General features: G+C 35.7%; 1 protein-coding gene across 2 annotated transcripts in view; it reads left to right on the forward strand.

Annotated features, from left to right (window-relative positions):
* LOC119696199 (regulator of G protein signaling 7 binding protein) overlaps window positions 1-13,334 on the forward strand; it is a 35,119-nt gene extending 21,785 nt beyond the window's left edge. Inside the window, exons 3-8 of one of the 2 annotated variants that reach the window (XM_038125903.1) lie at window positions 1,361-1,491; window positions 1,916-1,962; window positions 2,531-2,645; window positions 9,256-9,403; window positions 10,735-10,805; window positions 12,317-13,334. In XM_038125903.1, coding sequence (XP_037981831.1) covers window positions 1,361-1,491; window positions 1,916-1,962; window positions 2,531-2,645; window positions 9,256-9,403; window positions 10,735-10,805; window positions 12,317-12,408 — 604 coding nt within the window. In that variant the 3' untranslated portion in view covers window positions 12,409-13,334. The remainder of the gene's footprint in view (window positions 1-1,360; window positions 1,492-1,915; window positions 1,963-2,530; window positions 2,646-9,255; window positions 9,404-10,734; window positions 10,806-12,316) is intronic. The other variant, XM_038125904.1, reaches the window with a different exon arrangement.
* The last annotated feature ends 2,813 nt before the right edge of the window (window positions 13,335-16,147 follow it).

Here is a 16,147-nt window from a genome sequence, read left to right on the forward strand (position 1 = left end):
TGTTGGTGGGGCTTCAGGACTTAGGTATTGCATGAAATAAGCAGTAAGTTTGAAGATCTAAATTTTGGACGTACATCCTAAATATGGAAAGTAAATTGAGCTCTAAAGTTTTTTCTTTTAAAGGAAGTAACTACGTGCTCATTGAGAAAAGGGCTGTAGCAGTGAGTGATGCACACATTGTGGGGGGGTGAAGCAGAATTGTGGTTGAACCCTTTTTGTTCAGTACCATAACTTTATATTTATGATAAAATGCAGAAAGTATCATGCATGATAATTTTTCAACAAATCAAGACTTCACTTCAAAAGTAAAAAAGCAGGCGTGGCTTAAGAGAAATAAAAATATTGCAGTCTAGCCAAAAGAAATAAAGGTGCTAGGATGGGCAGATTTATTGCCATATGTTTGGTGTAGCTCCTGTAGTAATAGACCACAGCAATTGTAGCTTAGGCTCCAGTAATATCCTGCTTCTTTGATGACATCTGCTTTGTAATGGATTGGCAGGTGGAACCAATCATCCTTTGTCTCTTCCAATTCCAGAATAATTTCTCTTCAATCTTTAGTGTGTTCTGGGGTGTTGTTTTTTTTTTTTTTTCTTTTATAACCTAATTTTTTTCTTGTTTAAGCATTGTACTGCTTTCCACTTCTGTGATTACAGCCTAATAAAGTGATATTTAATGTCTGATTTTACAACCGGGCATGAGAATTAGTTCCTGAAATAGAAGTGTAGGATTTCAATTTTTATTTTGAAGATTGTTACTACTTTCCTGAAAAAAGTCTTGTGCATCTCATTCTCCTCACAGTGCAATATCACATCACTACTAATTTAAATATGGGGGAAAACAGGTTCTGGCAGAATGCATAGAATGAGTAGGCTAAAACTGACTTGTTTCTATTGAAAGTGTCTTCAAAGTAGGGTCGATCAGGCTTAATACAGGATTTGTAATCTGAACAGGGACTGCTAAAGTAGCCTAGTAATCTCCTGCATCTGTGTCAAGACCAAGGGTAACTGAAATTGCATGGCAAAAGAAGGCTTCAGTCTCACAGAAAATACTTATCCAAAGCATTTAAAGAGAGGACGTCTCAGTCACTTATTTACCCATTTTCTGAAAACACACAGAGGAGATAATAAAGACATGCAGTCTTACCAAAGACAGCCCAAGAGCTATGTTAAACCTAGAGTTTCATAGTTCTAATGAATTGTTTATTATTTATTTTTCTACCTAAAAACTGTTAGGTAGAAAAAGCATAATAGTTTGTGAAGCAGATTCTGATGTGGTTACTTGCAACAGTAAGGAAGTGGATTTTATGACCCTCGCATTCTTCTAGTCTCATTCCTAACTACATTTTTCTCTTTTATTGCAGCCCAGAAGATGGTGAAATCCATCCTGAAATCTGTAGACTATATATCCAGTTGCAATGTTGCTTAGAAATGTACACAACAGAAATGCTAAAGTCCATATGTCTGCTAGGATCACTGCAGTTTCATCGGAAAGGTACTGGATTGCACAAATAGACAGATGATTGTTTTAGAAAAAGAGCAATCTTTTGGGGCATGCCTGGATATTCATGAAAGAGAAAACACTGTCCTGGTTTTGGGTGGGGTGGAGTTAATTTTCTTCATAGTAGCCATCATGGTGTGATGTTTTGGATTTACACTGGAAGCAACATTGATAACACAGGGATGTTTTAGTCATTGCTAAACCCATACGAGGTCAAGACTCTTTTTGCTCCTCACCCCACCAGCAAGTATGCTGAGGGAGCCCAAGGAGTTGTGAGAGGACACAACCAGGACAGCTGATTCCAGCTGACCCAAGGGATATCCCTGACCATATGGCATCACACCTAGCATATAAAGAGGGGGAAGATGAAGGAAAGTGAGGATATCAAAGTAATGGCATTTGTCTTCTCATGAGGTAGCCTTGTTTTCCTGGAGATGGCTGAACACCTGTCTACCCATGGGAGTGGTGAATAAATCCTTGTGTTGCTTTGTTTGCATGCATGGCTTTTGCTTTACTTATTAAAACCGTCTGTACCTCAACCCAGGAGTTTGCTTACTTTTACCATTTCAGTAGTCTCCCTCATCCCACCAGGGGTGAGCAAGTCAACAGTTCTGTGGGGCTTCATTGATGTCCGAGGTTAAATCACAGCTGTAAAATGAATCATATATATACATCTATAAATAGATTTTCAGTTACTAAAAAGGAGCTCTATTTCTGTTTATCATCATTCTTACTGAAGTGTATCTTATCAAGTATGTATCACTAATATCCTCACCATTTAAAAGTCTGATTCTTTTTAAAAAAGAGTAGTTCCTTAAGTTTTGGCTGTCATTAGTCAGACGAGTGGGCCAACTTAGTAATGTTATTAGACATATTTGCCAGGCAAGATATGTTATTAATAATATTGCTGTTACTATTAGTTTTCTTATCTCACTGCTGCTTACTTCTTACTGCTGGTTATCTCCTACTGGTTCCAGTAAATTTTTCTTAACCTATGATGTTCACCTTTTGTGCCTCCAATTCTCAACTCCAGCCTGCCCCAACAGAAGGAGGAGGGGGAGAGAGAGAGTGTCCTATGGTTTGGAAGAATGTCAGTGACAGCACTAAATTGTGGAGTATCATTCCTAAAACACAACCAATAGCAAAAGGTAGATAAATATGGTTCAAAAGATGCTCACCTTTATAAAAACAAATACTAGACATGGAACTGAAAGGAGATGTCCTCACTTCAGTGAAAATGCATCTCTCTAATAATTTCATACTTGATTAGCTCCCTACTGAAAGGAAGATGTAGAAATGCTAAAAATTTACTGTATAGTTTACTTAGTAACCTCATTGCTCAGTGATGGTACAAGCTGATTAGAGCTGTGTCTGTGCTGATTGTAACTACTCTTTCCCTAGATAGCATCTCATCAATAAAAAGCTAGGTAAAGCAAGGAAAAGTTCTGTAATGAACTGTAATAAAGATCTTGTAATGAACCTGTTGCATTTCCTGTCGTGCTAAAAGGTCCTGTAGTGTACTTTTCATATCTACCTGTAGAATACTGCTAAAGCTAGGGATATTTTTATTATGAAAGTAAGAATGGGAGATTTGTAAATGCTTAACTGTGGTTCTCAATTATTTTTTTCAAGTCAGAACTCCATCTATGAAATAGGAAGAGAGAGAAATAGCAGAGCCGTTGTAGAACAAGGTAGTAGTAGCTGTTGAAATGAGTCATCATTTTTAAGACAGATTGTACTGCATTTCCTAGCATTGGCAACAATTGTCGAACCATCTGCTGAACTGCTGAAAGTAAATAGCTTAAAGTGACATCAGTAACTCTTAAATGTCTTGTCTCTCCCTTTTGCTTCTGGATGGAATCTACATTAATAACTTAAGCAAAACATTGAACTATTTGATGTCTAAAGTTGGATTAGAGGAGTTACACCTTAGTTCCTACCTTGCAGTAGGTAGACTTTGATAGACATCAGTTTCTCAACTCACCACAGAGGCTGTCATGGTAGTTATTCTGGCCTTACCAAATAGTGATTTTTGTCCTTGCCAAATAGAGTGTTTTAGAGATAAACACAGTAACTTGGCTTCAAGCTTCTGTGACATTCTTTGAAAAAAATACATAGTAGGCAAAAACTATATGATGCCAGGGATTCAAATAATTTGAATATCCAAGAGATATAGATTTTTTGTATGAAATATTTAGTATTGGCAACACCTAGAAGTATTGTGAGGGCATCATGTAATGATGGAAATTGTAGTCCTGTGTTAATTGTTTTTTCACCATGAAGGTAGCTGCACACTGGACAGGCACTCAGAGGGGCTGTGAAATATCCCTTCTTGGAGATCCTGATAACTCAAATAGTCCTGAGCAGTCTGATGCAAGGTTGCCCTGCTTTCTGGGATGTTACATTAGATGACTTTGCAACTTATTTATTCTATGTTCTGACAGAACATACTGTTTTCAAAGGAGCATTCTGAACCCGTACTTTTGGTTGATTTCTTGAGAGAGAATGAAGAGAGTATCAGAGAATGATACTTTAGTGTAGGTGAAGTGCATAAATTTATCTGTAGGAAGGAAAGAGCCAATAATTTCACCATTATAAAATGCATTGTGATGATGCTGTATATAGGTTTTTTATTTCTCCAAGTGTTTAGTTTTTCACAGGTCTTTCATCATCTGAGTGACCATATTAAAAAAAAAAGTTCATGTGTACAAAGAGTACTGCCCTTATAACCTTTGCTTAACCCATAAGTGTGCATGGTGTTCTTGTTGTGTCTTGAAGCTGATTTCTGTGGGTAATATTTTCCATTTTGATATAGTATTTCCCTTCTCTAGCCCTCTTACTTGCCAGACAATTTGTATGTTAGGTTTTTAAAGCTCCCATGAGATTTCACCAATTCATATTGTTACTCAGGAGGCAGCAGAGATTCAAGCAGAATGACATGCAGACTGTTCTCAGCAACCTGTGGCTTATAAATAATAATGTATGTATTGGTACCTTGATCAGAATTTATCAAATAAGCTATAGAACTGATAAAACTAAGGCAGAGTGCTGCTGCTGATGTTCTTTTCCTAAGAGAAAAGCAATGTGGCAAAAAGGTGTCTTTCTAGGAAAGATATTCTCTTAAGGAAACACCACATAAAAATTTGAAGGTCTGAGCTCTGGGTATTTTGACTGCCTTTCACAGCACATATCTTCTCATATCTCCTTATCTTTCTTTTCAGCTGAACAAATATTCCTTTATTTGCTGTATATATATCAATATTCCTGTACAGAAATTTCTTGCATGGTTAGAGTGTTTTAGAATAAATTACTGCTGTTATAGAACTGCTACTAGAAAAGTCGGATAGTCTGTTATCTCTTTGAGATATAACAGCCACAGTGGGGCCATAAATATTTGCAGCTTTGCTATGCAGTAAGTAAACTGAGGTAAGTGCTGTTCAATAATTTTTTGTAAGATACATATACTACAAAAGCCCAGTGTTGAGAACTGTTGAATAATGATTCAACAGTTCAGCATTCAGAAAGTTTGCAAAGAGCACAAAGAATCATGGCTAAGTATCTTTAATTCAAGTGTTTTGTAGTTACTAAGTCTTTGGCTACCTGATCATTTATTCTGTTACTCATTTCCATAATCCCAGGAGTTCTGGCTAACTAATACACATATAAGTACTTATTTCGGTATACATCTTTCTTTTTCCTAATTGTTAAGTGTCATATATTTTATTTATTGCACACCTTGAAGAAAAAATAACAGTTATTGAGATGTGTGAGTCCCACCTGACATGTATAAACACAGGTGAGGGCAGATAATACCAGCACTAACAACAGCGATAGCTACCTGTATAGTCATGCAAAAACGGCAAGAATTGAGTTTTATAGGAAAATCAAGCATGCATACTACTCGTCTTTCATGTAAGAAATTAATATAGTTAATTATTGTATTTTCAGTGTGTGTTTTGTGATAAAAATATGTATTTCCTTAAAATAGTACCTAAAAGTGATAGCTTATGTTACAAACTACAAAAATAAACCCTTGGTTCAGGGGAGAGATTTTTTGCTTTTTGGCTTTGTTTAAATGACATGCTTTTTAGAGGTTTTGAAGGGGAAAGGAAAGATTATTTAATGGTTGTGCTATAATCTCAGTGTTCTATTTAAAGACTGGTAGATATGTGTGTAACTTACACATATCACTTATGCAAGAGGAATAAGATGCAAGAGTGTAGAAGAGCACACAGTTATGGAGAAACAATCAAGAGACTCACCCATTCTTATGTGCACACTATGAAGAAGTGAAGGAATGGGACAAGAACAGCCATGGAAGGAGGGTAACACAACTTTCACCATAAAATCATTGTTCCTATTGCATTTTCTTTAATAATAGTGTTTCCAGTGAGACAGTCTCCAAGTCTGCAGGTCCCAAGTGTAAATAAAGAATTAAATTCCTCAGGCTGTTAGCCATATTTGTCAAATACCTTTTTTACTTCCTGCACAATTCTTTTCTATTCCCCTTTCCAGGTTTTCCTGCTTGTGTACTTTACCTGTGATATATAGCTTGTGCATTTATCCTTAATTGCCAGGTTAGAAACCTGATGTAAACACTGTTCTCTTTTTGAGAGAGGAATTCTCTCAACTTTGTTAGTCTGGTGTTCCACTCAAAGATCTCAAGCTCCTCTGCAGTGAAATATAACTAGCACTGAGGGACTTTTTTTTTGTTGTTTTTTCTTTTTTTTTCATTCATCACAGTTCTGTGTGAGCTAGGTGATGACTAAGAGTAGGTGCCTAGGGTTGCATGAAGGAAGCAAACACAGAGATCACCGCAGAAGCAATGAGGGGCACAACAGGTGAGAAACATAAAACCAGATGATGTATGTAACCTTACTGAACTGAAAATTTTCTGCCCTCTTATTTATCCTCACTCAAATTTGACTCTCAGCATTATTTAACTAAATTGATTTAATTTCATATCTAAAGCATTTTCTGCTTCTTACAGTAAAAAAAAACGGAATTACTGATGAGAAAAGAAAGAATATATAATTGCAACTAAAATTTTAAAAAATCTTTTCACTGACTACATTGAAAGTAAAATTAAGGGTTCATATCAGTTTTTTGAAGTATCTATGACAGAAGATATCCTTACCAATAACTTTAAGGATGAAAAGATTTAGAAGCTTTTGTCACCCTATAGGCTGTGACCAGGGTAGAAATGTTAAGCCTGAGTCATGCATTATTCAAGCAAAGCCTTTATTATTAGCTGACTCTTTAACTGCTTTCAAGAGACTGAGCAAATGATCTGAAATTCAAGAAAGGCTTCATGAATTGCTCACAATACAACAGAATTACTGGTAAAGAGCTTTTTCCAGGTGAAAAGAGATCTGTGTCCGTTCATTCTGGCAAATCTGCAAGAGCTTGTCTTTGTGTTGATGAAAAGAACATTGTGGTCTTTGCTTCTGTTCTCAAGCTGAGAAAAAGAGCCCTTACTATTATTTCACCTAGTGCTGTTACTGTTTCCATTGAAACACCTGTCACATAGCTGAAGCATGTCACCAAAGGCCAGGTCGGGGTTCCACCATAACACTTAAAGATAATGGAATAATCCACTAATACCCTTTTTTCAGAATAATGCCTTGTGATATCAGTGGACATTAGATGGTTTACCTGAAACCTTTTTAGTGGAAATGTAATATATGAGATATTGGTAACATTAGGTTGTGTTATGCACTTCTTGTGATGGGAAAAGATAATGAAGCTCATATGACTGAACAATGAGAACTGTACCATATGAATCACCTTAAAATAACAGCATAAGCTGCAGTTAAGGACAAGATTTGAAAGTTAAACCTACAGGGTGATACAGAGTATAAAACATGTAATCTCTAAAGCAGGCTTAGTCTGCTATTCCACAAGCAATTGAGTAATCTTTCAGCATAACGGCTTATAACCAACAGAAAGGTTTTGGTCTCTTTCTCTCTGTCTCCCCTCCCTTATAATGCCTTCACTTCTTCTTCATTTCCACTGCTTTTGGAAAAGGAGTAACATGATCATCCTCCTCTGGAACTTGCTCCTGGACATGTAGGGTTTTTGACTGACCTCACATAAACAACTTCATCAGAAAACATCACATTTTATTTTTCCTTTTGTTAGGGTAATCTATCATTTCAATGGCTAAAGTGGATCACAGAAGGATTTGACAAAGCACAGGTTAGCAATGGATGCCAGTAAGCAGCAAAGAAGGGACACAGGAGATTCTTTGATGGAGGCTAAATTGGTTATGGTCATGTCATGCGCTTGTTAGGATTCCTTAGGTAACTATGGGCTTCCTACTGGATTTGAAGAGCATTAAAACATAAACAAGTATATTCTGTAGCATAAGCAACATCTAGTTTGAGACAGGTAGCTAAGAATAACTTTTTTTCTTTCTCTTTTTCAAGGACATAATTTACCAGAATGCAACTATTTAGATAACTTGCCCAAAAATGTTATGTTATGATCTGGGAAATTTTATATTTTAAAAAACAAGGTTACCTATCTGATAGCAGGGATATGTATTTGTGATGTGGAAGAGCAGTGTACCATGGTCTGCTGTTTTGGTCTCTAGTGTCCCAGAAAAATGGCCTGAATGACCACAGCTCTATTAGCAGTTCTTGTTTTTCATGTACTTTGTCAAACCTTACAGGAACTACTCAGATTTGTACTGATGTCAAAACTTTTCCAATTGCAAAAATTGCAAAATGAGAAAACATTTCCTATGCAACTTTTTGTACTACTGGTATAAATGTTGACAGTTGTCTGGGATGCACTCCAGTGTGAATTTTCTTCAGTATTTGGTGCCAGAATTGTACTTGCCACTACAGAAAAGGAATACTGTCAGGTACTCCAAAGGAGATTTGCAGCTTTACCAAAATATTCTTCCAATGGTTAACTCTCTTGAATGCTCCATTATCATGATCCAGTCCTTTATCCCATTCTCTTCCTCACAAAAGCCCTGGAAAATCTGTCATGAAGCACTCCCCCTTCAATTTCAACACTATATTTGATTTTCATACTGTGAGCATGAATTAGGTAGGTGTCAACACAGAAATTCAGAATGTAATGCATTTGGGCAGTGGGTGGTGGCAGCTTTATATTGCTGTTAAATCATAAAGTACAAAATTTCACATTTTTGTTTTTGATTTTCCCTCAGTATTGCTGTAGTACTTGGAGACGTGAATTGCAGCGTTCTTTAGTATCAGAGTTTTGAAGTTGTTTCCAGAGTGTGTGTTACAGTTTCCTCACTTACTTTGTTCTGTTTTGTCTTCCGGCTGTTATGTTGTGTTCCATGAGAGCCACTGGAGTTCAATTGAACCATTTTAAATTGATAAGAGTAACATTTGACAGCACTCTGATTTCTAGCTTGGAGAGGTCTGCTCTGCTTCTGAACAGTTCCTACTCAGAGTTTGCATCTAAGCAGTCTTTTTATCTATTTGAATTGTGCAAAATCAAGTTCAAAGCATCAATTAGATAATTTGAGTATTGCAATTAGTGAAGTGAGAAGATATTGAATTTGCAGTTAGTGAAAATGCAAGATTTTTGTGTGGTTACACACAGTGATGCTGTTCTGGGGCCAATCACATTTCTTCCAATGACAGAAATGCATTTAAGCATTTATCTGAAAGATTATAAGCAATACCTTTGGAAGCAGTAAGATGAATAGCTAAAGGAGATTCACATCTTTTAATCAGTAAATAATAGGGATACATGTTTTGTTTAAATATTTTAAAGGAAAAGAACCTTGTGGCCCACCCAAGATCTTAGATACTAAAGTGGAAGAGAGTTCTGAAGTACCTATTTTAGAAGACACGTCATTATCACCAACAGATATTCAACAGCATCTATGGCAGGTTTCCACAGATATTGAAAACACTGAAAGGTATGTCTAGTACTTCATTCCTAAACAAACAAATTTCTTTCTAGGATTTATTTATTCTTTTTTAATTTGACAGCCATTGTTGCTACTATGAAAATATAAGTAAATTAAACAACCTGTTAACTTCTCTGATACATTTAACAGAGTTTCTGATTTTGTGAAATACGCCTGAAATGTGCCAGACTCCAGTTATGCATTCCAAAATCAAAAACACAGAATCTAATTAATTTCTGTTAGTTCTGCCCATAGTTTTAAGTTTGGAAGTTTTAGGAGAGGAGGGGAGGGGAATGTCATAGCGGTATTATCTTACTCTCTTAACTATGCAGTTGAAAGACAAAAATGAGACCCTTTACTAGAGAGTAATCCTGATGGCCAACATTTCTTTGCAAAAAGTCTTATTTTAAGGCTTTGTATACTAAGTTGTAGCTGAGATTTGAATTGTTAACATGCTCATTTGCATAAAGCTAAGTTCTGTTCTACCGAGCCATAGTGTGGCGAATGAACAGCGCAATTTTTTACTAATCATTCTGCTGCATTCCTGAGAACCATTTTATGTGTAGAAGAATGAAGCAAGATGATATTGGATTTAAATCCTGAAAGCATTAGGACATTACAAGCCTGTAGGTCTGCCATCTATGTGCAAAACATAAACTCTTTGGAAATTTCTGGCCTCTTTCAAAATATATCAAAATGTGATTTGCTTTTGGAGATTATGTGTTATCATCTGTTGATAACATGTGTTATCACTTGTTGATCATTTTTTGGAAATGATGTGTTATCATATTTTCAATCATCTGCCTTCCAGAAAATCTAATGCCAGAGTCCTGCCAAGGCAGGTGAGAATGATAGCTCTGTTCCTAAAATTTTTGTTTAATGTGCAGTAAGTATCAAGGGTTAGTTGCATATGTTACCAATATCTGCTGAACAGTGAAATACATTCATGGCACAAGCTACACAATGCTAATAAGGGGTATGAAGATGATGTTAGTACTGGCTAATATTAATTTTAAGACATATTTTGTATTTTGCCTCTAGTGTCACATTGTGCCCCCTAGAGGCTTTTAATATTAAATACTCAAGTGCCAGAATAGGTCATAAATTTGAACCAGGAAAAGTTTGTATCAGACTTTCATGAAAGTGCTCCTCTATTAATTTTATTACTCTTTCTTTTGATATGCATCTTCTAATATGTGTATGTAAACCAAATGCTTGCTCAATAGATTTTTGTATTTATTGCTCCATTTTTTTTGCATATGAAGCTATACTGTGAGCCACACTCCATGTAGTCTCCAATTATTGTTCCATTGTATCTTTTTAAACTGTTGTATCCACAGAGATATGAGAGAAATGAAAAACCTTTTAAGTAAACTCAGGGAGACTATGCCTTTACCACTGAAAAATCAAGGTAAGTTTTGAATTTTTTTTATTTCATAAAAATTAAGATAATTGAAGGGTTTTACTTCCTTTATTTACAAATATATCTAGGGTCCTTTTACGGAAACTACAAAAAGAAAAATCTAGGCAAAATCTCTTCCCTGCCAATTCAGTGGAGCCAGAATCTAGTACATGATGTTTGACCTCTTGAGTTTCACATGAGGTATTCTGGAATTTATGGATACAGTATCTATAGATAAAATAGTAAGACTTTTCCTGGTGATACAAAAGCAGTAGCAAAACTACTTCCCAGTGTCTGGAGTCCTTCTTTCTCAGAGGTAATGAAGGTGCAAATTGCATAGACTATGACAGGGATCCTTCTGAGTGATGAGGTTTGCTTCACCCCTACAAGGCTTGTAGCTTCAGTGACCTGACATTGACTTTCTGCAGAAAAGCAACTTGCCTTGAGTCTGCCACCAGACTGCTTTTCCCATAGACAACTATCAGGGACCCCATAGAAATTCACAGGAAGGCAGGATCTCCGTCCTATGCATGTATTTGGCAATGGGGCTTCATTTTGTTGGCGTGTAAAATACTCCACATCTACAGGCACACTTTGTTTGTGAGAACAGCATTGAGATAATAATTTTTCTTTTTGATTTCTTCTTGATGTAATGGGTGTTCCTTAATAAATGCGATGCAGTTTTTGCACAGTGGCAGCTGATGACATGTACTGAATTTGTCCTAGATCTTATCCCAAGTAACTAAGCAGCCTAGCATTCATCATAATACACTAAGAGATAAATATAGAATGATTGTATTCATTATACAAGTATGGTTTCATGGCAGGATACCTTGATTGAAAACTATGTTGAAAGATCAAAGGGAATCACTTGTGATACAGACATACCATTATAAAGACTGCAAGAGTGATGAAAGGTCTAGGCTTAGTCTAGAAGTAAAGAATGTGCTGGAAATAAGGAAGGGAAAGACAAATTGGGGGGATATAATGCATAGAGAAACTTGAATTCAGAACAGAGATAAAGGCATACAGAATTCTTCTTTGTTGCCTGGTGTCAACACTGCACTTCAACAATGACCAGAAAATCACTGACACCCTGTGCAGCAGGATAGGAAGCGTCCCAGGGTTTTAAAACTAGGAGATTTCCCCCAGAATCAGGTAATCATCATTATTATAAAGATCCTGTTAAGTAGCATTGTAAGACTCTCTAATGCAAAATTCAGGTTATTATCTTCTCTGTGCTCTATGGGATCTACCACAGAAAGGTTTGTCAAGCATTGGAATTAATGCCCAGGGAGGTGGTGGAGGTGTTCAAGAAAGGACTGGACCTGGCACTTAGTGCCATGGTCTGGCTGATGTGGTGCTGATCAGCTATAGGTTGGACTCAAGAATCTTAGACACATAAATGATTCTGTGATTCTGTGATTGTGTAGGTGCTGCTAGGACACATAAATGATAAAATCTCTTTTCTGTGCATATGTGTACATGCTTGTGTTAAAATTTGGGGTTTTTCATCACAGATGATAGCAGCCTCCTAAACTTGACTCCATATCCACTGGTAAGAAGACGGAAGCGAAGATTCTTTGGATTGTGTTGTCTTGTCTCAAGTTAGAAGATTAAGCACAGAAGGACCAAGGAAATCATGACTTTGATTAAACCACTATTGTTTGACCACTGAAAAGATGAAAGTGGCTAATCTTGATTATAAAGTATATTTTCTACACTGGGCTATTCATTTTTGTCTTCTGCTCCATCCCCCTTTTCAAATGAGTTTTAATACTTTCAAATTATGGTGGTCAAAAAATGGCTGTGAAATAGATCTAGCATATTTAAAACTTTTTAAAGTATGTTTTGCATGCTTACTTTCAATCACTCAAAGAAGACACATGAATTATGATTCATATATAATTTTAGAGGGTTTTTTAAATTGTTTGAGCTGCAGCTAAAAGTTTGTGTGTAGTACAGTATTCTTACTAGTATCATATTAAAATCATACTCTAACAGTCTTTAGGAGAAGAACATTTGATCATTCTCTCATGGTCTTTAAGCATAGGAAACTATTTAAGAGCAAAACTATTGAAGTTCTAAGACATTCAAACAATATTGTAACAGAATTTGTACAAAATCTCCAGTTGCTTTTTGTGCTCTCATTCATATTTAGTCTTCCACTGTATCTCAACTTCAAAGCTTTATAGAAAAATAATTTATGATAAAAAAAATATGTAAATACAGAGAAATCCTAATATCTATAAACTGTACAATGCTTAGAAGCCACAAATTTCCTTTTCAGGCAATAGTATACCTACGAGCTTTTGGAAAAAAATAATTTATTTAAAAAAGGTGTATTAAAACAAACAAAGTAAAACACAACGCCAATCCATTTTGTTGCCAGTAGAATTCAGAGCATGGTGTCTGCATATCAAGTATTGATCTTATAAGGCATGCCAAAATTATCTCAGACTCTTAAGATACTAAACGTTTTACATTGTTAATAAAGTTTTTTAATTTAAATTAAATGTTGTCTTATTTCTAGTTGTATTGCCAGACTATGTATTTTTTTCTAATTTTGTTGTCAGAGTACTACACAAATTTGTGACAATATTTCCATTTCAACAAGAATAGTTACAAATATTAAAAAAATATGCATGACTAAATTATTTAAGTAGCACAAAAAAGGTAACTTCAATGTGTTTGAAGATTTCAGGTCAGGAACTATTCTTAGGCATATATATTCCTAAGCATCTGAAATGAGGAGATTCCTTCACACACAGAAATGTGTGCTTGTGAGAGCAAACAACATTTTTATGAAGAATGGAATCAAAGTCTACAGCACGTTTTTTCCAAGTTAATTCTTTAAAGTTTTCTGCACATTTCTCACAAACCTTGTGCTCACTAATCAGAACTGTTGTACATAACATTCAGCCCTGACATGTTTTCATGAGAAGTCTCAAAGCTATAGTCACTCTATGATTTATCCCCACAGATACACTAGATTTTGCAACTGTTAAAAACTTTGGAAAACCAACTCCTGGTATCTAATAGCTATCAAAAATACTGTCTGCAAAACTGATCAGTAGTTATAATTAACCAATTAATTTATTTGAAGCATAAGTGAAAAAGGAAGACATTAATGCCAAAAAAAGTGTATGAATTCAAGATTGAATGTACAGTGATGCCATGAGAAAAAAAGGGGGAAAGAAAATTTCACACAAGATTTCTTTAAAAGTCCTGGTTTTTGGTACACACAGAGAATCAGATGGGCAGATAAAGCAGTGACCTTGTCTAATTCATCACCTGCCCACATATCATCACAAGGAATTTAATATGCCAAGTTACATGACAGCTCATATCTCTGTGTTATAGCCACAGCTATTGCAATGGAATATACGTTAGTGAGACAAATGTATATACATCTTAATATGGCCAAGCTCTTGACATCACAGTCATATCACAGTGAGTTCCCTAACTTCAGCACATTCTATGATAGACTTGAACATACTGTCTTCAAAGCCCTTTGAGATTGCAGTATATTGAAGTGTACAGTATGCGTCCTTGTACCTTTTGTTATTCTGGAAATTTTAGCAGTGTTGCTTCTTCCTCAGCTAAAGACCACTAAAATTGCAGTCTTTATTAGTTTTGAAGCCTTTCTGTAATTCTAAGCAATCTAGCATCTTACCTGAAACCTTTTGTATTGCTACTAACCCTTCTTGGAGACATGCTGTAATTCCCAAGCTTTATGGCCACTTAAAGAATATTGGTGCTCAAGGGTGAATGGAAGTTCTCTTAACAGATAGTGACATGAACCAAGTCCTGGTAAGTATCTGAATTGAAGAGATGTCAAGGGATAAAAATTGGTTTACTTAGGAATGCAGTGGGTTATCTTTTACTGCTTCAAAAGGAAACAAGAAAACTTTTTAAGCCCCAGAACACGATGTCAGTAAAAGAAAGATAAATGTTAATGATATGACTACATTTTAGTTTAATGGAATAGAGCAATGTAGGATCAAAGTTTTAAAAATTCCCTCAACAAAATTATATACAAATTATTTAGAACTATTACTTACTTTCCAAGTATTTTGAAATACTTCACAATAAACTCCTAAATGCATGGAAACAAGCAATTCAGGGAGAACACTGAGGAAAGCAGCACTTGATTTCTAAATCCTTCTTGGAATTTGAACATTTTAGTTGAAAAGGTTGAGTTAAAGGCACCATAATTATTTTGCAGAGTAGGAGCAAGTAAAAATTCCTCTTCCTACCAAATACATCAAGTTTCACCAACTCTTTTTTTTTTTACTAAAACTTCGTGCAACTCCAGCTTTTCAAATTCTTAATAGCCAGCTTCCACTGGTAGCACACATTCTTCACAGATATTTAATGTGAAAAAATACATTTTTTTTCATGTGAAAAAGTGAAAAAAATATTTCATGTGTCATAAATTACCAGTCTAAGAAATCAAATATCTATGTACACTGTAAAGTCTAAATTTTTCAGGGCATAATCAAAATACAAGCTTACAGCAGTAGACAGCATGCTAACACATGCGGCAGGTTGCATGTTAACTTACCCAAAATGAGAACTTACCATACAAAATCTGCATGTTAATTTACATAATAGGCCCATGTATATCCAATACAGCTCAGAAAATCTGGGTCAGAGAATGGGAGAAATACAATAACCAACTTCTATCCCTTGTATCTATATCTGAGGAATAAATATACAGTGCCTGTTGGTCTTATGTCTGTGTAATGGTGAAATTCCTTATTATCTCTGTAAGAGATATCATACCTATTGTCCAGCTTCATGGACAAGAGGCAAGAGAAGCTAAAGAAACCTCTATTTCTAGTTATACTCAGTCATAAGTTACTCCAGTCAATGAGGAGACTTGTAGCATTATTTTGGGAAGTTTGTGGTCCTGTTTAAGTTCTAGGACCTTGAAGGCACTGACTGACATGCAGGAAAACTTACCCTTTACCAGCACAAAAACTTACCCTTTACCACCCTTTTCTGCTTCAAGAAGAACTGAGCTGGGCTAAATATAGGTGGGCAGGACATATTTTCTAGAGATCATGGTGTGGCAAAAGTTTCAACAATGACTTTTAACTGTTCTACAGCTGAATAATTAATCTCAAATCCAAAACTATTTTCCCTGAGAGTCTATTTTCTTGTTTTACAAAAATAGCCCCAGCCATGTTTGAAGAGGTATACCTTTATTCCTTAATTGGTGGTTGTACCCTCTAATATGGTGTTTGGTTTTTTTCAACTTAGGCTGTTCCCAGTGTATGCATAATCTGCTGTCCAGATCTAGCCTCATGTTGCCAGTTTTAGACATTTTCCAGCCTGAAATCACT

The sequence above is a fragment of the Motacilla alba genome, chromosome Z (genome assembly GCF_015832195.1).
Source record: "Motacilla alba alba isolate MOTALB_02 chromosome Z, Motacilla_alba_V1.0_pri, whole genome shotgun sequence".
In the NCBI taxonomy this organism is placed as follows: Eukaryota; Metazoa; Chordata; class Aves; order Passeriformes; family Motacillidae; genus Motacilla; species Motacilla alba.